The sequence below is a fragment of the Elgaria multicarinata genome, chromosome 13 (assembly GCF_023053635.1).
Source record: "Elgaria multicarinata webbii isolate HBS135686 ecotype San Diego chromosome 13, rElgMul1.1.pri, whole genome shotgun sequence".
NCBI lineage: Eukaryota > Metazoa > Chordata > Lepidosauria > Squamata > Anguidae > Elgaria > Elgaria multicarinata.
The window spans coordinates 5,161,243-5,186,017 of record NC_086183.1 but is presented as its reverse complement, the minus strand read 5'-3'; the positions used below and the strand labels follow the sequence as shown (position 1 = coordinate 5,186,017).

At 42.2% G+C, this 24,775-nt stretch overlaps 1 protein-coding gene across 1 annotated transcript in view; it reads left to right on the top strand.

Moving 5' to 3' along the window:
- Positions 1-779: 779 nt before the first annotated feature.
- Positions 780-24,775, top strand: part of CSMD2 (CUB and Sushi multiple domains 2) — a 784,677-nt gene continuing 760,681 nt past the window's right edge. The window contains exon 1 of the mRNA XM_063140724.1: positions 780-977. Within this exon, the coding sequence (XP_062996794.1) occupies positions 821-977 (157 nt within the window). The 5' untranslated portion in view covers positions 780-820. The remainder of the gene's footprint in view (positions 978-24,775) is intronic.

Genomic DNA, 24,775 nt, shown 5'->3' with positions numbered 1-24,775 from the left:
AATAAATAAATAAATAAAGGTGGTGAAGAGGAAGATTTTGCACAGATTTTATACACACTCCGATTTTGCACGGACACCAAATCCATATCGCAAGGTGGATTGGAGGGCTTCTCTCTCTTCCCCCCCCCCCTCCTCCCAGCAGGTTGGGGAAGGTGATAGCGAGTTAAGTCTTTTAGCAACCCGTCCAAATTGGGGTCCCCTTTCCACCTCCTACCCCCCTCCTCCTCCTCCCATTTTCAGTATTTAGTATTTTGTCTTGGAAAGGCAGGGGACCATTAAAAAAAATCCTCAATGATGTAGCAGTGATTAATCACCTGGATCTTAAAAGTGCAATTCCCTGGTGAGTTTCAGCTGTTAATCCTGAAAAGCTTGGTCCAAGATAGGCACTGGAAGGGGGTGGTGGTGGAAAAGGCTAAGGAAGAGAGAAGGAAAAATGAGAGAGACAGACAGAGAGGGAGGGAGAGAAAGAAAACCCCGGCTCCCTTCTCTCTCTCTCCCCAAGCTACAGTGTGACTTGGTTTAGTCCAGCTGCAGCAGCTGGGAGGGGAAAAAAAGGCTCTCCATACATTTGGATTTTTTCCTTCCATGAGCAAAAGAAATATATATGTAAGATTAAATGAGAGCCATCCTGAAATCCCCCCCTTTTTTTGGGAGAAACCTCCTCACTTCCCTCCCACCCTAGATTATCCCACTAATCAAAGAAAGGGGGTGAAAAAGAAGAATTCAAACCAATCATCCACCTCTCTCCCCCCCCACCTCCTCCTCCTCCTCCGTTTTCCCTCCTCCTGCAAGCAAATCAACCCCCCAGTCCCTTTTTGACATGCAACCCTCTTTCGGTTGGGACAAGCCGGAATGCCACTGCAGCTTTAAACGGAATTGGGGAAAACTGGGGATTTTTGCTCTCATGACGGTGGAAGTGAGCTACTGGAGTCGGATTCTTCTGCTGTCGGTGGGGGTTTTGGCAACATCAGCCGCCGGTGAGTGGGGCTAGAGAAAAGATGGTTAAGTTTTGGAAGACCACCTTCCTGGTGTGTGTGTATGTATGTATGTATGATGTGTCTGTTTCTGTCTGCCTGTGTCTTTGTGCCTTGGCTGATGGATGTTCCTCCTCCCTTGGAAGACCCTCATATTTGTTTCCCCATTTGTTTTTAATGTGGAGGGGGTTACTTAAGTCTGTGTAGGAAAGTCTACCTATGATTTCCCTGCTTTTCAGTTGCTGCTGTTGGTGGGTTTGAAAAAAACACAACAACCAATAAAATATAACCAGAATGTTAAAGTTTACAAGAATCTGGTGTAGAGCAACAATTTTCAAAGGGTGATTTGTTTTGGAGGGTGGGTGGAAATGGAGCTTCCCCCCCTCCCCACATCTCCTGAATATCAAATTAGCGGTTACCTTTTTGCCAAGCAAAACCCATCAAGGTGGGGAAATGAACATTTTTAAGGGCTTTGCTTATTCATCTCCCACCCCAAGTATCTTAGGATCGGTGATGCACCATGTGAAAGGTTGTCCCTGTGGGTCTGTAGTTCTTAAATGCCTATAGAACCACTATATAAGTAACACCACACACCTTCTCTCCTCATTTATTTTTCTTTACAGAGAGAAGAATTAAGGACAACTCCTATTTGGCCTTGTCTTTTATTACACATCCCACCTTCAGTTGAAAAGGGACCTAGAGTAGGACTTCTTTTCTTTTTTCTTTTTTAAAATAACACATTAATAACCCACTGAACACACCCCTTGCTTGTCCCTGCTGTGTGTGCCCTTGCTGCAGAACCCAATCTATTACCGAAGTTTCATTTCTTGATGGAGTGTTATTGAGGGAAAGGAAGGCGTGAATGGTCATTTTCTTCCCCAGAAGGGTGTTTTATTCCTGCCATTCATGAGGATTTCTCTGTCCATGGCTTCTTTTTTTGGCAATCTTTCCCACAAGAATCAGGAGAGTCTTCCTCCCCTCCACTTTTTAAAAGTGACATAGGCCTCAATCCGAACCCCCTTCCACGAAACTCTGTTGAAGGCAGTGGGACTTTACTTCTGCATAAACGTGCGCAGGAATGTGCTGTGAATATTTATATCTTATTGGTCAACTTAATGCTGTAACCGAAATAAAACACCGAGGTCTTTCATCATACGTACATATTCTCAAAGAGTACTTTGGCTGACAATTAGCTGTTTGTTTGACAATATCATTTGAAAAACCTTATGAAGAGAGATGAGTTGGTGGGAGAAACTCGACAAACTGATTAGGGGTTGAATATTCCTTTTGACTTGCTGCCTACACTTCCTGGCTTTGCAAAACCTTCATTGCTCTTTGCATGTCGAAAGAGGAAGCAGCACAATCTGGTTTGTTCTACAAGTGGGACATTAGGCAGACATGGATGGTTGATGGATTGTCTCATGGTCTTCTGTTCTTTTTGTTCTCCTCCTTTGCTCGGAACATACTAGCTGTTCCAAGTTTTAACTTCAGTGGACACTTAATTGTTCTCCGTACTTACCTTTCAGTGTGGGTTTTCTATCTTTTTTTAAACTGATTCTTTCTTTGAAGTTAACGGGGTGGTTTTCTTGTGACTTCTTATTGGCATTCTGCTTCTACTATCTATTGGTCTCCCATTATCCCTCTCTGCACCTGATCTTGATCTCTATGGGCTTCAGTTGGGTTGGTGTGTCATCTCCTTGCTCCAAAACTCCTCCTTCTTTCTCTGGGAACTGCTGCATTCCTTACATTCACATCTACATCTGTTGAATCCAGTTATTTGATTTTTTTCTTTTATTTACTCCACCTTGACTCTGAGAAGAAAAAATGAAATTCTTAGACCTCTTTTTTCCCCCAAGCTCCACATGTAATTACTACTGAATTAAAAAGAATGCAGTGATTATTTCATGCCTGCCTGCCCATTGGTTGCATGAAAGCTACATCAGTCTATTGGAGTCTTTCTTTTTTTCTTTCTTTCTGGTATGATGCACGATGATAAGTCAATGGTTGTTGTTCTGTGATTGAGAAAAACTGTAACTTAATGGTTCCACATCATCCATACAATGTCCACTTCATCCCACTTTTTCTTCCTCTGGAAACAAGTGCATTATTTGGAAGTAATGACCAGGAATGCCCAAAGTGTGGCACTACAGCTGTGTGAATAAAGCTACCGGGAAGTAGTTGTAGCCTGTATTAAATATATACATCCAGATGTACACCTAAACTGACTCACCTTGCTAGTATTGCATTAACCTCCTCCTTTTTAATTTTGAAGCCCGTCAATAATTCCAGTTGCTTGTTGGAGTTCCTTAAATGAGTATTAGGAAGTGTGTGTCACATCGAATGTGTGTGAGGGAAGATAGATCACTGCCATTTCTCTCTACAGATGTTGCTGTTTAGATGATAATCACGAACACAGCCAGATCCCTGAATATACCAACAGTTTACTCTTTGCTAGTAAGCAAGTTCACTCTTGCTTAAATGAGCTTTACAACAAAAGAAAAAGGAAGAGGATATTTGTTTACTTTGAACTAATATGGTTTGTTTACTGTGGGTCATTTTTAAAATAAATAAGTTGTTGTTGTTGTTAAAAAAAGTTCTGGATTCTTTAGTCTAATCTCTGGTCCTAAAACAAGATATCTTATACCTAAATTGTCCATAGTCCTATATCCTTTTCTTGCATATAGGGAGGAATTAGTCCGGTGCCTCCAAAGACAGTAGTTTCCAGGACCTGAACTGCTTCAGATAGGAAGGCAATTGATTTCATGTAAATCCCCTCCATGGGGCTTTGCTGTTATTTCCTCACAACAACACTGCTTACTATGATGGGAGACTAGTGACTGGCCCAAGGATACCTAGTGAGCTTCATAGCTGAGTTGGGATTTTAATCCAAATCTCTGTGGTCCAAATCAAACGTTCTATTCAGGACACCATACGGGGTCCCTAAATCCCATGGACCTCTGGAAAGCTGTCATATAAGGCTGGGTGGGCTATTTAAGTTGTGCAGATGAGATATAAGGCAAAGAGTTCTTTCCACCCCACCACACAAGATCCAACTCTGTGTGGGGTGGTGGTGGGGAAGAACTCTGATTTAATCTGCCTCATCTGCACTGGAGGAAGTGCATTTCTCTGCCCCCTCTTTCCCATGGCAGCCCCTCCAGCTCCATGCAAACATGACACAGAGTCAGGAGACCCTGTGTAATGGGATAAGCTGTGATGTGGGCGTGGGGAACCCTTCCCCAAACAGGTGGAGCAGCCTTCCACGGGTGGAGCACTTCCTCCCACAGAAGTTTCGTTCCTCTCATGGAAGGCAGGTCCTGGATCCAGGCAACACACTTTTTTTTTTTACCCTTTTGTAAATACTTGAAATGGTTAACAACCCCACCACCATCACTACCTCCAAATCTTCTTTTGGTGCAATATACTGAAGTTCTTAAATAAGTCAGTGTTTGATTGCAGAGTGAGCTATGGGGTTGCACACTTCTTTACTTTGTGTAAAAATTGGTCCTATGGTGGCCAGTTGAGAAGTGGTGTGTTCATGGCCTCCTGACATCTGGTCAGGAGGCTATTTGAGTTCCTGATGGGTTTGAACTACATCTCTTGGAAAACTGCCAAAACAGGACTTGTTGTTGTGTCCTAGTGCTCTCTCTCTCAGACACACACACACACACACACACACACACACACACACACGGAGGGAGGGAGGGAGGGAGAGAGAGGGTTCCTAGCATCTAGCATTCCATCACACCATAAGATGTTTAGAAGAAGCAGAATGCAAGATGCTCCCAGGCTCTAGTAGGGAGGGCTGTAGACTTCCACATGCACAGAAACCCCATCCCCAACCTCTTATCCCACCTTCTATGTCTGTCCAGCCAGACCAGGCTTAGAAACCCCTTTCAGACCTTTGGTGCTGAATATATAAAGGTGTGCAGAGCAGCTGGATGCATAGGGAAGTCCTGCATGGCACGTGGATGCATGCCCACATTCCCTTCCCGCTTTTAGCACTCACACGAGCAAGCTGGACACCTGCATAGGGCTATGATGAATGGCCCATCTTGTCCAACAGGAATCTATGGATGGTGCATACATGCAAATCCTTCTCACCAAAATAGGCCTCCAAAACATTGGATCCTCGAACCGATCACATCCCACCTGTCAAGATGATGTCCAGTTTGGTTGTTCTAAAAAAAAAAAAAAAGCTAGTTGCTAGGTTCCATGTCTTGGTCATGTTCTATTGCAGCCTTCCCCAACCTGCCATCTTCCAGATGTGTTGAACTACAACTCCCATCACTCCAGACCATGGGCCTTCTGGAAGGCAGCAGGTTGGGGAAGGGTGGTCTACTGTGACCAATAAACTGAAGCAGGAATAGTGCTTCGTAGATGCAGATGGCTTCAGTTCTCAGACTAAAAAGACTGTAATCTGATAGACAATTGACAGTTGTGAATTGCCGAGAGAGCTTTGGCCTTTGGGTGGTATAGAAATGAAATAAATAAATTGTGGGGGGACAGGAGGAGCTCATTCCTAGTACTATTGCCAGAAGTTAGGGATGTGTGAATCAGCAAAGTGTGAGCTTGCCAAAAATTCTCCTGGTCCCATCTCCAAGCTCCTTCCGGCTCAAGTCTGTATAAGACTGAGAAATTTGTTTTGTTCTTTTTGCTCGAAAACTTGTGTGCCTATTTCCCCAAATGTATGGATCAATTGTGTGCATCTTTGAAATGTGTGCCTTCTTCTCCCATTGATTCAATGGTATTTGTGTGCACTCTTCAAAACTTCGCATTTGCCTGTGTGCATTTTTCAAATATATGCATGCTGTCAAACACATGTGCAAGCTTGGGAATGTGCAAACTTCCACTGCAGATTGCGTCTGATTCCATGTTCAGTCCAAAAGTTGCAAACTGGGTGATTAAACCCTGATTAAAAAAACAAAAACATACTGGAACAAATTTCTCCTACGTCCCTACCAAAAGTCCTTGCAATAGATGGGCTCATTAATATCTTATTAATTTCATCCCACACCCTGATCCCTCATTCATACAGTCCCTTGTCATGTGGAGTGACTTCGGAATGTGTGTGTGTGTCCCAAAGATCCTGTTTTCAGCTTGTGCCTAATGCATGAGAGGGAGAGGACTGACAGGGCAAACACGTCTTTAGTTAGATCGAAGTAAGTGATTTACACCATGCAAGGAGAAACCTGTTTTTAAAACCTGTTTTAAGTGTTTTATTCTGGTTTTGTTTGTTTGTTTTTCATTTTATCTTGTACACCGCTCTGAAATTTTCAATGGGAAGCAGTATATAAATATTATAAATAAATAAATAAACCTGAGGTAGAACGAAGCTACATGCTGGCTGGGGGATCCTGGAAGTTGTGGTCCAATACATTAAACTGCATTGGACTGCATTAAACTGTACTGCTTCTCTTACAGGAGGTTATTTTAGCAGAAACAAGTTCAAGGACCAGCTCAAATAAATGTGAGATCTCTTGAATTAAGCCTTCACTTCACTGTGTGGTGAGGGCAGGAGTTGGACTATGTATGTGTCTGGGTCTGGGAGCCACTCATGGTCTTAATAACAATAATAATTTTATTCCTTACCTGCCTCTCCATTTTGATAGAGGCGGGGAACAAAAGTAAATATAAAATACATTAAAAATACATCTTCCACTTCATATAGATGAGGGAGAGTCAGGGTGGGTGCCGAGGGTAGCCATGGCTGGCTGCTTGCTGAGGGGCCCCCATCCCGGCAGATGCTCCCTGAGAAGAGCCCCCTGGAGTCACTCCTCCTCTGTACCATTGCAACCTGTTTGTTCCCCTGACTCTTGCTCTGGCCCAGAAAACAGTGGTGGCAGCCGTGGTGGCTAGAAGGAGGAACTTGAGATGCCACTGCCAATTGGCTTTCTGCCTGACAATGAAGCAAGCAGTAGTAATGATGAAAGAGAGAATGAGGCAGTATGCCTATGTGCACCAGTTGCTGTTGCACTTAGGTCTTGCTTGGGGGTCTCCCATAGCCAACTGTTTGGCCACTGTGTGGACAGAGTGCTGGACTTGATGGACCTTGGTCTGATCCAACATGGCTCTTCTTATGTTTTTATGAGGAGCAATTAACAGCTGGTGACAATAGCAATGAGAAGGTAGACTCATTGAGGGAAGGGCCCTATTGAGGGTGCCTTTACTAAAGGCCCTCAGAAACTTGAGAGTTGTAATGTCCAAACTACCCTGTTGGAGGAATCAAAGTGAGGAAGGATCATGTGCCAGTATGTCTTCACAGGGTGGGCCCAGCTCCTACCCATCCCCCACTATCACCCTGGAGCTCAATAGACAACTTTTAAAAATGGTGATGGGGTGATAACATGGCCTCAGGAGCACAATTCCTTTTTTTTGGCTGAGATTTCTGCCTGCAGAGATTCTATTACTGAATGTGTTCCTTCGAAGGCACCCTTCCCAAACTTGGTGTTCTTCATGTGTTTTGGATTATAACTCCCATTATCCATGACTATTGGCTGTACTGGTTGGGACTGATGGGAGTTTCTGTCCAAAATATCTAGAGGGCATCAGTAGGGATGTTGTAGAAATATAAAATGGAATCAAATTAGTTTGGCTTTCTATGAATTCGACAGCAGACCAACTTTTCCTGAGTCACAAGGATTCTGAGAACATGCGGGCCTTTTTTAAAAAAAAAACTTTCCAAAATGATACACAAATTTAGTCATAGAAAAATATTGGAAGTGGGAATTTGTACAAATGCAAATCTATGCAAATTTTGAGAACTGGAACCTGTCAGGTATGCATTAGGGTGGATTCCTGCATTGAGCAGGGGGTGGGACTTGATGGCCTTATAGCCAACTTCCAACTCTACTATTCTATGATTCTATGAAATCCAGTTCCACCAACTAGCAGAAGATGGAATGGCAGAAAACAATCCAGAAAACACAATTGATTTTACATACCTCCCTAGCCCCCAGGACAGGGAAGGCTGTTCAAAGGCTACTGGTGCACTGTACTCCATGGCCTCTTTGACCTCAAGAGCAGCAGCACCGCCATCAGTGTGACCTACTCCATCTTTTCTCCGGAGTTTATATCCAAAGGTGGTGGGCTCTTCCACACTAGAGGCATTGAAGAGGCAGCTAGATAGCCATATGTCAAGGATGCTTTAAGGCAGATTCCTGCACTGAGCAAGGGGTTGGACTCAAAAGGCCTCATAGGCTCCTTCCAACTCTACTACTACTCTATGATTCTATGATAAGAACGATTATCACCATTTCATCAAGAATCTTAAACTCCCACAACATCAAACGGCACTCTTGGCTCTAGAATTTCTGGTATGAAATGTTGTTGTTGATTTTTCCTTCCACTTTGGAACTGCTTCCATTGTGACATTTAGATTACGTTGTCATAGCTGTATCTCACTGACTTTTGAATCCTCAATTGTCAGCCAATCGCTTTCCTGGGGGTGTGGATACTTCCTTTCGGCACCTAAAACTAGTGCAGTATAAGCTCCAAAGGGCTTGAGGGAGGAAATTTAAAAAATCATAACAAATCAACCGATGACCCGATCTGATTAAAATTTGGTATACTAAAAGCCCTCATTAAGAACTGCCACTGTGCTGATTTTTGAACTCTTTAACTTTAAAACTGATGCAGATGTAAGCATTTGTTTAATTTCCATTAAAAAATCATTAAAAAAATCAACAGGGTGGGGGAAGGCAAAGCCAGGAGATAAGGAAGTGGGCGGATCAAAGAGACCACCATGAAGAGGACAAGCTACAATGTACAAGCTACAATGATAAAACAAACAGTGTGTCCTGCTCTAATCAATGAATATTGGGAAAGCGAAAGGTTAGTAACACGACATTACTGGAGTGTGCCCCGTGACATTTAAAAATGACACAAATTAAAATGTTTCCAGTGGTGGGAAAAATGTAATAAGCACTAGCATAGATCCACCTGTGGTGTAGATCTGGCCATGGTCTTAGGTGAAGCCCTGGTTTTGCAAAGGCATCCATGTTCTGCCACACTCCACCCTATCTAATCCCCATTCAAAAATGGTAGGTCTTGCTTCTGCTTGGATTGTAAAAAAACACATGTATTGCCTTAACAACCCATCAGCCTAGCAATCTGTTTCCAGCAGTGGACATCCAGTTTCCTGGAGGTGCTCATCAGCAGAGTATGAAGGGGAGGGCCTTTCCTAGTTGTTAGTCCACAGATTCTGTTGTGGAGGTGTTCTACCTCTGTGTATAGAGGTTTCACTTAGCTATCAAGGCTAATGATCATTGATAGGCTATCCTCCATGAATCGGTCCAGTCTTTCTTAAAAAGCCATCTGAACTAATGGCCAATAACACATCCTGTGCGGTACCACGACAGCGTTATCCCCTGGATTAATGTCATGCCTGTCAAACTTCTGTTTAGTTTAAGAATTAATGTGATGCATATTCAGGGCAGCTCAAAAGGGCCATGATACTACCAATTGTTCTAAATTGCATGCATCTGTTTGTTTGGGTTTTTAATTATTATTTTGTGAGTTTCCTTTTTCAATTATTCACTAGACCTTGAGGTACAGTGAATAAGATCTACTGTTTTCCCTTTGTAAAGAATGAAATGTAAATGAAAATAAACAAATATAATGGATGTTTTAGATCCATTCAGTTTTAAGAGGGTTTGTTTATTTCCTAAATATCCATGGTGGATGGAAAGCTTGCATGTAATGAGTTTTGTGGCTCTTGATACCAAAACGATAGATTTGTTTGGGTTAGTAGAACCTGACCAATAAGGCCACTTTATGTAGTACATTTTTAGTATATTGAGGGGTATACTTAAATATGCAATTTGTGGATGTGAGAAAACCATGTTTAATTCAGGTATGGTCATCACAGGGAGTTTATTGTCTGCTGCTCCTTTTCTATGCTTAATGTCTTGAACGGGCTGTAATATGTGTGAGGTGAATATTTGGGAAATGTAGGGATAAATCTCCCCTGCTTTCCATCCAACCCCCCCTCCCCAAATACATGGCAAAGAAAAACTGAAAATGTTGGGGGAAATTGAAAATGAACTTCTTTCATAAAATACAGTGTTGTAGTGAATATATTACTCTCCAAACGATAACCTGTACAATTTATTTTGTCTCTGTATAGTAAGGATGGGGAGAATTCTTTTTCTCTTCTACACGCCCCCATAATTTCTGAGGTCAGATTTGGAATTCATAACCACATTAGTGCTGTAAATGGATTGTGGCTGTTGCCTTCACCTCTGCCATAGAATTGACAAATGCAATTGCGGAAACCACAGACGTCTGTATTTGCTTCTCCAGTTTGTCAGGTCATGTACCCTAGTACTTTTGAAAAATGAATTTACTTCATAGGCATGCACAAGGAGTGTGCTTGGTGTGCCCAGGCACACCCTAATGTCTCAAGCAATAAGCAGTGAATTGAGGGGGGGGCATTGAGCAGAGATCCAGACAGGGACCTAGACACAGCTTGAATGGTCCTCCAGCTGCCCTCAGGCTGCTTCCCTGCAGCCACTTCTGACAGCATGCCATTGCTCTCAGCAGCAGGAATGAAAAGGAATCACTCTTCTGGGAGCATCTCTGATGGGAGCCGTGCTTCAAAGAGGCCAGGAGGAGGGGCGCTGAAGGCTCATATCTCCTTGTAAGCCCCTCCTCCAGCCAATGTCGCTACAACCTCCCCCCCCCCAATGCTGGGGCTTGAGGAGCATCTCTTCATTCCCCACCCCAACTGCAATGGTCCTCGCGCAGTCAGGCAAGCCAAACACTGAGTAGGGCATCCGTGTCTACAGAGTTTAACACATTAATGAATACAAATAATGGCCTTTAAAATGAGTATTCAATAAATGATTGCCTTTAAAAAATAAATCCCTGGGTGCATACCCTAATGAAATGTGCTGCACACACCTATATTTAGTTGGTATGCACACGCGAGCACACACACACACGCACAGAGCAGTCAAGGGACACCTGGTCCCTCGGTTATTCCATCTGCCTGCTGAGATGCTCTGCAAAGCGACTGAGGGAGGGGAAGCCAGGGAGGCGGACGGGAGGCAACCTCGCATGGCTGTCTTCCAATTGTCTGAGAGGTTCTGTCAGAAGGCGACACATCAAAATGGTTGAATGGAACATGATCCAGGCACTCTGCCATGGATCTCTTGTCGTTCATGTTCACTGCCGAGTTGATTCAGTGTTGAGAGTACCGTTGAGCAGCTTGGCAGAGCATCTCTTTCCGTGTGTGTCTGTGTGTGTCTGTGTGTTGCATGAAGCCCTTCTGATGGATGTACGAGACATTAGTTTTAGTTTGTTTTTGATCCAGATTTACCCAGTTTGCACCTTCTGGGCCAAATAAAGACTGGGATGCAATATGCTGTTGAAGTCTGCACAGTTCTGAGCATGCAATGTGATTTGTGGACCCCCCTCAAAATGGGTTGGACAGTGTGCACATGTTTGAAAAAATTACATGAAACATCTGCACAAATGCGCTTTAATCAGTGGCAGAAGAATGCGAACATTTCAGAGATGTGCATAATCGCTGCATAGACTTGGGAAAAAAGTGATTGAAGGTACACATGGTTATATCCACGCAGAGCGCCCATCCACCCATACAAAGCTCACAATCTGATACAGACTCAAGACAGAACAAGCTTCAAGATGCAAAATTAGGGAAGCATCAGTTTTGCTCTTCCTGACTGACATTGGTTTAGGGACTGTTTGGAGAGTCCAGTGAGTGATGGGGCTCCTCAGCCATGATTCGTGAGATGAGTTATGGAAATCTCTCTCTGTTAAAGCAGGGAGATCTGCAACAAAATGTTGCAGCCTATCCTCACCTCCTTGCTGCAGCATTCCTGTTTGGGGTTCTTTCTTACCCACAATGCCATCCTCTAAGCTGTAAGGACCTGGAACAGGACTCTTCCCTTCTCCACCTCCAGTTTTTGCTGTTTCTTTTCCTTGTGTGGCGCAGAGCAGTAAAGCAGCAATTTCTGCAGCTGAAACTCTCCCCACGACCTGAGTTTGATCCCAGCAGAAGCTGGTTTCAGGCAGCTGGCTCGGGTCAACTCAGCCTTCCATCCTCCTGAGGTTGGTAAAATGAGTACCCAGCTAGCTGGGGGAAAGGTAATCACAGCCGGGGAAGGCAACAGCAAACCACCCCGCTATTAGGCCTGCCAAGAAAACGTCAGTGAAAGCTGGCGTCCCTACAAGAGTCAGTAATGACTTAGTGCTTGCACGAGAGGTTCCTTTCCTTCTTTTCCAATTGACACTCAATGTTCTATGGTTACTGAGCATGCCCAGTCCCCATTGGGCTGTGGGTTTTTGTAATTTATTCATTTTTTTTTCTCTCCCATAGGTGTTTTGGGGTGTTTCAGAGGGGTTGAATTTTTTTTTTAAAGATCTCCAAACTTTGGGCAGCATTAGTGGTTTGGGGGTAGAGTCTTCACCAGATCAACACCCACCCCGGTGGGCCAGGTCATACATACCTGAGCTGGCTGAAATCAGTGTGCATCAAGTCAGGCAAGCTCTCATTTTCCCACTTTTTAAAATTTGTGCAAATCCTGATTTGCACAAAATCAGGGCTGGGAATATTATCAGAAATTGGGATTTGCCTAAAATCACAGCAGTAAATAGCAAATGGACCATCGGCTGGCCCACCCCACATGCCCGCTGGGGCCAGATAACTGGTGGGAGTCTGGTGAGCAGAGTGGGACCAAGACATGGGTGAGTTCACCCATCCCTAACTGCTGCAGCATCCAATGGGGCTGTCCCACCTCCACTTGTTCCATTGCACTTGTAGGGGTGTTTGTGTTTCTTAAAAAGACCCCCCAAATGAACAGAAATGCTCATTCCTGGTTAAGGACAGGTCAGCAGAGTTCCGTTCTGCAAGAGCTGTTGAACTGCCCCATTCCGGAAACGAGCATTTCTGCTCATTTTGGGGTTATTTTTAGAAGTACAAAAGCCCTGTTGCACAGTACGACACTAACATTGAGATCCCCCCCCCACTCTCTCTCTCTCTCTCTCTCTCTCTCTCTCTCTCTCTCTCTCTCTCACACACACACACACACACACACACACACACAAACACACACAGGCTAGCATTTCCCACTTGTTTCTGATAGGTCCTATTTTGGCTTCATTTTCTGTTGGCGGTCTCCACCTGAGTTTGCTATCAGAGGGACTGATAGAAGCACTTAGAGGAGGTGAAATTAGATCCTCAAAGCATGGCAGCCTCAGGGAACAATCCTTTAGAAACGAAAACCATTGCTTCCAATCTGTCACGGGTCGGACTCCAGCATGACTAAAAGTGAAACTTGGGTTGGGCCGTGCAGGTAAGAACATGACTTTCTCGACTCTGAGGTAATTGGTGGGCTTTTTCTTGAAACCCTTGAGAGGAAATGTTTCTGCATATTCTCTCTCAGCGCCTTGTTCTCTTCCTGTGCTGGTTTCGTACTTCAGGAAACTTTTCTAAACAGTGATTCTAGAGTTGCCACAGGACTTCCCGAACAACCAGATTTGTCGCAGAACTGGAGGTTCTGCTGTAGGGATGTTTCACGCATCCATATCTAGCAGTAATTATCAACTGTTACAGAATCTGTTTAGATGTGGTGTGGTATATAAATGCTGTAAATAAGTAAATAAAAAGAATAACCCAGAGAGTCATGGTCCCTCAAGAGCGTCCTATGGAGCATATGATTTTATTTTATTTATTTATTGTTTTGATTCCCCCTTCCAAAGCCATGGACACTTGCAACTTCAGGAGGGAGACATAAAGATCAAATTCCTTCCCCAGAGAAGCCCCCACAGAAAGAACAACAGCACTTGCTTTCCAAGTTTGCAAGACCGGCCACAGATGGCCACATAGAAATAATAATAATAAAAAAATTGGGGTTCTGGTTGGTGAAGAGGGGAGAAGAGATGCCGTGATATCAAAAGCCCTATAGCCTCTCAAGCCCCACACCCACTTTTAACAATGTTTCTTTTTCCCCCCAGATGGGCTCAATGGCCCATCTAGAGGGGGCTCTGAGAAAAAGAGGTGACTAGCTCTGGTGCTGTGAAGCCCTTGCACAACGCTCAACGTTTCGGATCTGGAGATCCTTCGTCAGGAGCTATAAGACATTCAAGAGAGAGAGAGAGAGAGAGAGAGTCATATTACATTGTAAACAAGTTCGTCCATTTTAAAATTAAGTAAAAGGAAACAACACTCATAGTCTAATACAATATATGGACTAGGGCTGTGCACGGACCCCCTGATCCGATCTGGATCCTGATCCACTCTTTTCGGATCGGGTCCACTCCACTTCGCATCACTCCACCTCCGCTCCAGAGCGGATCCAGATCCGGCGCTCCATTCCCCCCCCCCCATAGACTTGCATTGCAAATGTAAAACGCTTATAACTTTTTAAGTTTTCAAGTTAGAAACATGTAAATGGGCACCATGATAGCTTCCACATAGGACCTTAGGCATGGCCATGTTGAAGGAAATTGGATCATGGCCTGATTTTTAGTGATTTTTTTAACTTTTTAACCCTCAACAATTTCCCCAATTTGCAAAACTGTATTCATCTCTGTTATTTATTTATTTTTTGATACGCATATGGAACTGGGTACCATGATAGCTTCTAAATAGGTCCGTAGGCATGGCCACATTGAAGGAAATCAGATCATGCCCTGATTTTTGAGGAATTTTTATTTATGGGGGAAATGGGAAAAGTATGGTGTGGTGTTTTGCCCTCACTTTTTGTATGCTTCTGCACTGTAAGCAAAGCAAACACAGTCACACACACACACACAGAGGATAGATGTGGGTTTTTTGTAATTTTTTGTTTAGTTTTTTTATAAAGAAGAAGGAAAATAAGAACACACTCGCAGAACACAGGGTTTAACTAAGGAAAAGGCAGGGTGGAAGGGTGGAAAACACTCCAAAGGAAGAATTATAAGTTTATATAAATCAAAGAAAGGCAAAAGAAAGCACAGGAAAGCTAAGGAAAAAGGTTTAAAACAGTAAACATTCTAAAGTATACAAAATATAAAAAACTTCAGAAACATAAAAACAACAGTATAAAAACAACAGTATCCATTTAAAAACAACAGTTCTGGGGGTCCGTTAAAAACAAACTTAGCGTTGTTTAATGCTGTTAAATGCCTGGAAGAAGAGAAAAGTCTTGACCTGGCGCCTGAAAGATAACAGTGTTGGTGCCAGGTGAGCCTCATTGGGGAGATCATTCCACAGTCGGGGGGCCACCACAGAAAAGTCCTTCTCCCTTGTTACCATCCTCCGAGCTTCCCTCGGAGTAGGCACTCGGAGGAGGACCTTAGATGTTGAGTGCAGTATACGGGTAGGATCATGTCAGGAGAGGTGTTCCATCAGGTATTGCGGTCCCAAGCCATGTAGGGCTTTATAGGTTAAAACCAGCACCTTGAATTGGGCTCGGAAATTGTTAGTATTTGTATTGTATGTGTTATTTTACAAAGAATAAATTCACTGAAGAATGAATTAGGCAAAAGATTGAACCAATCTAAAAGCAGGTGTTTAAAATTAAGGCACAAGAAACGCTGAATGATTCAGTGTCAGCCTGTTAACCATTTAAATAGGGGAGTGTCTCAAACAGAGGTGTGGGCGGAAGTGAATAGGAGGTGGAATGTACATGCTGCTGTGGGAGTTTGTTTGGGAAGCTGTTATCTCGTCGTTCGGTGGCTGCAAGAGTGAAGACCTCAAGCAAGTTCAGCCTGAAGGTATTCAAGAAAGACTTTTACAAAGGAAAGAAGGAAAAAGGATTCTTTGCAGAGGAAAAGATTGTAACTTAGAACTGTATGTATGAAAGGAATACAAGTTGTTCATATGCTGCTAATATGAAAAGTAAAGCTACTCATCCTTAAACCTAGAGTAAGAAATTTGTTCCAGCTCATAGGTTTAAAGGGTGAATCCACTGTGTCACTCTGTTTCAAAAGAAAAAAACCCTAACAGAAGGTTATGGGCCCAGGCATTTACATTGCTGGAGCTATATAAATAAATAAGCCCAGGCATGCTAAGTTCAGCAGATAACAGAAAAGAGCAACTTTAAACTCAGCGGTTTTTGAAAGTAACCCAGAGGTGAATTGGAGCTGTGAATACTGTGTCTGGCTGAGTGGTTTGTGAAAGCAGCAGAAATTTAACAGCAGCAAGGGGGAGTACCTAGTTTCAAAATGGCTATGTCTCTAAGTTCCAGTATGCCACTGGAGAGGCTAACAGAGAAGAATTATGCAAGTTGGTATGTTAAAATGGAAATGCTACTCCGGAGAGAAGATTTATGGGACCCCATAATAAAAGACCCACCTACCGACCCTCCTTCTCCTGAATGGCTCCGAAGAGAGGAGAAATCAAGAGCTACAATAATCCTAGGCCTGGATGATAGCCAATTATTAACAATTAGAGGGCTAATAACTGCAAAAGAAGTTTGGACTGCTTTAAAGAATTTGCACGTGAGGAAGACAGCAGGCAGTAAGGTGTATTTGGCCAGGAAGCTGTACCAAACAAGGCTGAGCAAAGGAGGCTCAATGTCTGCACATTTACAGACAATGAAGGGACTCTTTGCAGATCTACAGGAGAGAGATATGCCTTATACTCCTTTACATCAAGTCTATATAATTTTATCCTCCCTAGATGAATCATGGGATGGAATAATTTGCGCCATGGAAGCAATGGCAGAAACAGACTTGACACTAGAATTTGTTACAGGAAAGTTGCTTCAGGAATGGGAACGAAGACAGGAGCAAGAGAAAGTGTTAGAAAATTGTTCTAATGCACAAAGACAAAAGGGAGGAATGAATGTAGGAGAAAGAAAGAGTGAAAATGTATCAAAAGTTTATGGGATTCGTAGATGTTATAGATGTGGATCAGAAAAACACCTTAAAAGAAATTGCCCCAAGAAACATTGGGATCATGCATCTATAGATAAAGGAAAATATTTCCAAAAGCAAAAGGAGTTTTTCTCTGCACATATTGCAATGGTAGATTCCAAAAATGCAGATAAGAAAGATAATATAAAATGGGTAGTAGATTCAGGTGCTACGCATTTTTTATCTAATGACAGAAAAATGTTTAATAAAATAATCCCAGCAAAAGAATTTGTAACCCTTGCAGATGGTACTCAAAGAAAAGTGGAAGGGAAAGGAAATGTTTATGTAAAGTGTATAGGAACAATTGTAACTGATGTTCTGTTTGTTCCTCAACTTGAAAATAATTTGATGTCAGTTTCAAAACTTGATACTATGAATTTTGAAGTCCGGTTTCTTAAAAGGAAATGTGAAATAATTCAGAAGGGGAAGGTGTGCATAACAGGAATGTTAGAAAATTCATTATATGTTGTAAGGGAAAATTGTTTGAATTCTTACAACAAAGAAATTATGAAAATAGGTATGACAGTGACAAATAAGCCTCCACATAATGATTGCATACATTTATTTCATAGGCGTTTAGGACATGCTAATTTTAAAACAATAAGCAAAATGCCAGGATTATGCTTAGATATGAAACTAAAACCATGTAATTCTTTTATGGAGTGTAATGCTTGCAGAGAGTGCAAATCAATAACAGCTCCCATTAATAAGAAGTGTGAAAGAAATTCCAAACGAGTGTTAGAATTACTACATATGGATTTGGCAGGTCCGTTCCTGAAAACTCAAGGAGGAGCTAGATATTATCTTGTAATTGTAGATGATTTTTCCCGCTTTGGTTTTATTTATTTGTTAAAGCATAAGGGAGAAGCTGAACAGAAGTTAAAGAATTTTGTAAATTGGGTGGAAGCAAAATATAGTACAAAAATAGCTGGATTGCAATCAGACAGAGGAGGTGAGTTTACTTCTAATTCATTTGAAAAGTTTTTGTCAAATAAGGGGATTAAACACAGATTAACTGCACCATATTCACCACAGCAAAATGGCATTGCTGAAAGGAGAAATCGTTATTTACAAGATATGGTCAGAACAATGATAAATGATTCCCCCCTTTCCACAAAATTTTGGGGAGAATGCATAACTTATGCTAATTACATCCAGAATAGAATTTATTCAAATGCAATAGATTCTACACCATTTGAAAAGTTCCATGGAGCTAAACCAAAGATTAGTCATTTGAGGGCATTTGGATCTGACTGTTGGGTGAACGTCCCAAAAGCACAAAGGAAAGGAAAAATGGGTGCAAGAGCCAAAAAGGGTATCTTATTAGGATTTGAGAATTCAAGTTATAGAGTATGGCTACCACATGAGAAAAGAATAACAATAAGCAGGAGTATAAAAGCGTTTGAACAGAATTGGGAAACAGTAGGAAAATTTACTGAGGTACATTTAGAAATAGGAGCAGAAGGCTCACAGAGAGTGAATGATTCTGAAATAAATAATGAAACTGATTCTCCTGAACCAGTTGTTAGGCAACCATTTGAAATTAAGCAAGAGGAAATGGAAGAGAACTTATCTCAGAGAATGCACGAAGAGGAGGGGGAGGGAATTCAAACGAACTCACAATCAGTTCCATCCCCAGAACCTCTTCGAAGGTCAGAAAGATCTAATTTTGGTAAACCTCCTGAAAGATTTCAAATAAGTGAAGTAAAGGCATTTTGTACAAAAGTAGAACCTGAAACATATACAGACATAGAAAAATTACCTCCTGAAATTGCTAAAGAATGGCAAAGAGCCATGAAAGATGAGATTGATGCCATGGAACAAAATTCCACTTGGACATTAACCACTTTACCCCAAAACAGAAAAGCAATAGGATGCAAATGGATTTATAAAATTAAAAGGAATGCATCGGGTGAGATTGAAAAGTATAGAGCACGATTAGTAGCCAAAGGTTACAGTCAGAAATTTGGTAAAGATTTTGATGCAGTGTTTGCCCCAGTAGTTAGGCATGAAACAATTAGATTGTTGTTAAAGATAGCTACAATGGAAGAATTACAAGTGTTCCATTTTGATGTTAAAACTGCTTTTCTATATGGAGAATTAAAAGAAACATTGTTCATGGAACAACCCCCAGGGTTTATAAAGAATCCCAACCTGGTTTGTAAATTAAACAAATCCATCTATGGTTTGAAACAAAGTGCCAGATGTTGGAATACTAAAATAAACCAAGTATTAAAATCCATAGGATTTAATCAAAGTACTGCAGATCCATGCATCTACATAAAACAAAGTGAACAAAATGTTGTTTATTGTTTACTTTATGTTGATGATATTCTCTTAATATGTGAATCAGACAAACAAAGAGAAGAATTTGAAAAACAATTAACAAATCATTTTGAACTAAAATGTTTAGGACATGTAACCCATTATTTGGGAATGGAAATAGAAAAAGATACTGATGGCGGTCTTCTCCTTCATCAGAAGAACAAAATAGAGCAATTGTTGCAGGAATTTGGAATGCTAGAAAGCAAACCTGTAAAAACTCCAATGACAGTAGATTTTCAGAGGAGTGATGAGAGTCCACCATTTGAACATACTGATTTATATAGGAGTGCTATTGGTAGTTTATTATATATTACGAAATTAACAAGACCTGATATTAACAATGCAGTCAGCATTTTAAGTAGAAAGGTAGAAAACCCAACCCAAAAAGATTGGAATGGTATTAAAAGAGTATTTAGATACCTTAATGGGTCTCGTGATAAATGTTTGAAATTAACAACTTCAGGAACAAGTGAACTAAAATGTTATGTTGATGCAGACCATGCAGCTGATGTATCATGTAGAAAATCCACCTCAGGAATGATAATAATGTATCAAGATTCATTAATTGATTGGCATAGTAGAAAACAAGGAATAGTTGCCATATCCAGTACAGAAGCAGAATATATAAGTTTGTCTATAGCTTGCAATGAAATTATATGGTTTAGACAACTATTATCTGATCTCAATATGGAAATGAAAAAACCTGTTATAGTTTATGAAGATAATCAGGCGTGTATCAAACTAGCAACTGCAGACAAATGTGCTAACAGAACAAAACATGTTGACATTAGATACCACCATGTTAAAGACAGTGTAAAGCAAGGTTTAATAGAACTAAGATATTGTGACACAAATATGATGGTTGCAGATATGTTTACAAAACCTCTGAATATTGAAAGACATGAAAGATTTGTAAAGCGAATAGGAATGATTGAAAAAGGAAAAACAGGTTGAAATATAGGCTGAAGATTAAATACATGTTTCCAAGATTTTCATTTATTCTATTGTAAAATAAGGAGGGGTTTGTTAGTATTTGTATTGTATGTGTTATTTTACAAAGAATAAATTCACTGAAGAATGAATTAGGCAAAAGATTGAACCAATCTAAAAGCAGGTGTTTAAAATTAAGGCACAAGAAACGCTGAATGATTCAGTGTCAGCCTGTTAACCATTTAAATAGGGGAGTGTCTCAAACAGAGGTGTGGGCGGAAGTGAATAGGAGGTGGAATGTACATGCTGCTGTGGGAGTTTGTTTGGGAAGCTGTTATCTCGTCGTTCGGTGGCTGCAAGAGTGAAGACCTCAAGCAAGTTCAGCCTGAAGGTATTCAAGAAAGACTTTTACAAAGGAAAGAAGGAAAAAGGATTCTTTGCAGAGGAAAAGATTGTAACTTAGAACTGTATGTATGAAAGGAATACAAGTTGTTCATATGCTGCTAATATGAAAAGTAAAGCTACTCATCCTTAAACCTAGAGTAAGAAATTTGTTCCAGCTCATAGGTTTAAAGGGTGAATCCACTGTGTCACTCTGTTTCAAAAGAAAAAAACCCTAACAGAAATGTATAGGCAGCCAATGCAAGCGGTCCAGAATCGGTGTTATATGCTCAAACCTCCCTGTTCCAGCTATCAATCTGGCCACTGCATTCTGCACAAGCTGCAGCTTCTGAACTGTCTTCAAAGGCTGCCCCATGTAGAGGGCATTGCAGTAATCTAATTTGGATGTTACTATTGTAAACTTGTTTACAATGTAATATGACTATACACACACACACACACAGAGAGAGAGAGAGAGAGAGATACACACACACACACACACACACACTACTTGAATGTCTTATAGCTCCTGACGAAGGGTCTCCAGATCCGAACCATTGAGCGTTGTACAAGTTTGGCAGCAGCCCAGCTGGGTGTTGGAAGTCTCCGTGATTTTATGCTTCCTTCTACTGGGCAGCAGCTACATAGGACTGTACCTGTATACTAATACAGGGTAACGTTTTCTTTACTTGGTCTGTGGTAGCAAGCAACGTTTTCATGAAGAAAGAAATGTGCAGCTGAAAGTGCCCGTTGCATCTCTGTGGTGCCTGCAGCTCTTAAAGCTGCAGGGGACATGCTAGAAAGCAAGATGGTAATGCTATCCAGCCAGATTCTTGTCACACCTTTCCCTAAACCAGCCATTTACCAAAACACAGACTCCAGAATAGGGGAGGGGATCGCTTGTGGCTGAAATTAGACCCCAAGCCCTAACCTTTGTATGATACAGAACGCTTCAACCCCCCCCCCCCCGCAAAAAAAAAAAAAAAACCACTGGCCAAAAATGTGCAATTCTCCCATAAAGCATGAACATTGGCATTGGGAGGGTATGCATAGGGGGTTGGGTTGAGATTTTTGGAGGGATTTATGCATTTTCGCAAGTGAGAATTGTGCATGTGTGAATTTCTGCAAATCCAGGAAATCGGGGGGGGGGACCCATTCTATCAGTGAGTGGATGACAGGACAAAAGGGCACCTGGCAGACCACAAAATGCAGACAGAACAGATTGTACATAGTCTGTACATCCCTAGTTGCAGCACTGCTGCGCAGAACTTTCCAGAAGCATGGACTCGTAGCTGCTGGACAGCATGGCCCATTCCCTCTGGTATGGAAAGCAGTGACGGAGGTGCCTGCATACTCCTAGCTTGCCACAATCCTACATGACCTATTGGGTCCTTGACCTCAAAAGTCTGAGAGACGCTTCTCCCATGGTTCTTCCTCTTACACAGAAAAGCTGGCTTTACATCAGCGACGTTCTTTTTTTTTTTTTGGAGACTGGTTTTAATGTCTGAAATCGAATTCACTTTGAAGTGGGTCTTTCCCCCCATCTTTTTTAAAGAGGCACTTAATAGAACTATCGCTTTTTTTAAAAAAATATTTTTTAAATAAAATCTATTTCATCCTCCCTACATGCTGGTCGCCAACCACTTGATGCTCCGGCTACGAAGGACCCTTAAAGGCAATTCTTTCTTGCTTTATTTATTGATGGAGGGAGCAATCCTGTGGCCCCTCAACAGCATCTTGGGTGGGTGGGGGGATAGGATTTTTAATATTCTGACATCAGACCCAGGAGTCTGAGTTGCCTGCTCCCTTCCCCCCGCCCTTCCCAGCCAGTGTGGAAAGAACCGTGCCGGTTGTCTCTCCAAGTCTCAATCAGGGGCGGTACTATGGGCAGAGAGGGGGTGGGACGAGGGAGGCCAGCTCACCACGTCTCCTCTGGCCTCCCCATCCTCCTCCCTCCCTCTCTCCCTCCCCACAGAGCCCCCATTAGACAGGTGAAAAAGTCTGTGTAGCACAAATGCAGAGCAAAAGGAGCGCAGAGGCGAAGATCACCTCCGCACTACTCTCTCTCCCTCTCTGTATACAGTATTGTCCTTCAGCCTCCAAATTTGGAGGTTGATGGGCATCCTGATAGAATTGCACTCTTACCCAAGTGCTAGACAGAGGAGGGCCAGGATCTACACAGAGGAGGGCCAGGATCTCTTCTTGATCCTCCCAGAATGCAGGACACGGAATACCGGGCTCGAGTTACAGGAAGCCAGATTCCGGCGGGACATCAGGAAAAACTTCCTGACTGTTAGAGCAGTACGACAATGGAACCAGTTACCTAGGGAGGTTGTGAGTTCTCCCACACTAGAAGCATTCAAGTGGCAGCTGGACAACCATCTGTCAGGGATGCTTTAGGGTGGATTCCTGCATTGAGCAGGAGGTTGGACTTGATGGCCTTTTAGGACCCTTCCAACTCTACTATTCTATGATTCTATGATAAGTGAATCCAGAGAGGGCATGGTTGGTTCTGACATGATATTATGAGCTGACATGCCTAGTAGGCCTGCACACACAGGAAACACCGGTCATGAGAGCAGTCTTGCTTGCATGTTCAGTGTAACATTGGAACCATACTTTTATCTGCACGCTGCCCTGAGATCCTAGTGATATAGGGCAGGAAACAAATGTTTTAATAAATGAATGAATAAATAAATATGCATTTGTGGATCTGACCTTACACTTTTTGTGTGTGAGAGAAGGGTGCTCTTTCAAGTCATTTCTTTATTTTGTGTGTTGGGGTCGGGGTCGTACAAAATGGCCACTGGGGCATCATCGGAGCTGCCTTTTGGGGTGAGTGTCAATCTTGCAGGTTGATGCTTTGAGTCTCCTTGCTTAGTAATGGCCCTGCCTGGCTTCCTACTGTTTCAAGAGAGCCTGGAAGCAGTTAAAGCGAGCATGTGGGAGCATTGCCTAGCAACAGCACCACTGGTTCCATGGTCTCCTCCCATGCTTCCCAGGGGTAGCCATTTGTCTGCATTGATGGGAGAAGGAGCAGGATGCATTGAGCAAAGAACTGCCTTCCTCTTTTTCAGGCTCACATGACTTCCTATTCTTGAGTCATGTGCTTGTGGGACAAATTCAGCCCCTCACCTCTGTTTCATTGGAGCGGGCCGTGCTGCTTGGCAGGCAGCATACCTACAAATCCCTCCTTGAAGCTCGATTTACCTTGTTCGCATTCCTGCATGCCTCCTTTTTTCTTTCCTTTTCTTTTCCAAATGTGAAAAATGGAAACAAATGCACATTAAAAAAAAATATGGAAAAGTGAATCAGCCAGAACATGAGTTCTTTGGGTGAATGTAGCTCATATGGGGTGTGCCAGAGGAAAACTCTTTTCAATTCAACCCTAGTCGTATTCTACTGGAGAACAGCTGGATGTCAGTCTAGTGGTGTCTGGTCCTACTGGCACGCTAACCAAAACTAAATTATTATTATTATTATTATTATTATTATTATTATCATCATCATCATCATCATCATCATCATCATCATCATCATCATCATCATCCTGCCTTTTGCCCAAAGTAGCCAAGTGTGGATCATTTAGTCTGGGTAGAGGAGGTGCTCTTTTAAACTACTGAGGGAGAAACATAGACAGGTCAAGGCATTCCCAGAAAATAATGGTTTATACCAAGTGGAATTACAACAAAATGGCAATTAAACCAACCTTACTTATAAGAATGTTTCTTCTTTCTTATTAGATATGCTTTTACCTAGGTCAGATTCCAAGTTCTGCCCACAGAATATCTTGCTGACAAATTTGTCAGCAGGCCAATAAATGAACATCTCTGTATGTTGATCAGGCAAGATTGAATCTATTGTGCTCCAAATTTTGTATTGCCCATTATATAATTCACCTAGGGATCAGTTTCTCTTTTTATTCGATAGCGTTCTTCAAGTACATGAAAGGTTGTCACACAGAGGAGGGCCGGGATCTCTTCTCGATCATCCCAGAGTGCAGGACACAGAATAATGGGCTCAAGTTACAGGAAGCCAGATTCCAGCTGGACATCAGGAAAAACTTCCTGACTGTTAGAGCAGTACGACAATGGAACCAGTTACCTAGGGAGGTTGTGGGCTCTCCACACTAGAGGCATTCAAGAGGCAGCTGGACAACCATCTGTCAGGGATGCTTTAGGGTGGATTCCTGCATTGAGTAGGGGGTTGTAATTCATGGCCTTATAGGCCCCTTCCAGCTCAACTATTCTATGATTCTATCATTCTTTTCAGAGGATTTAGAAGGTCAATGAGATTACTCC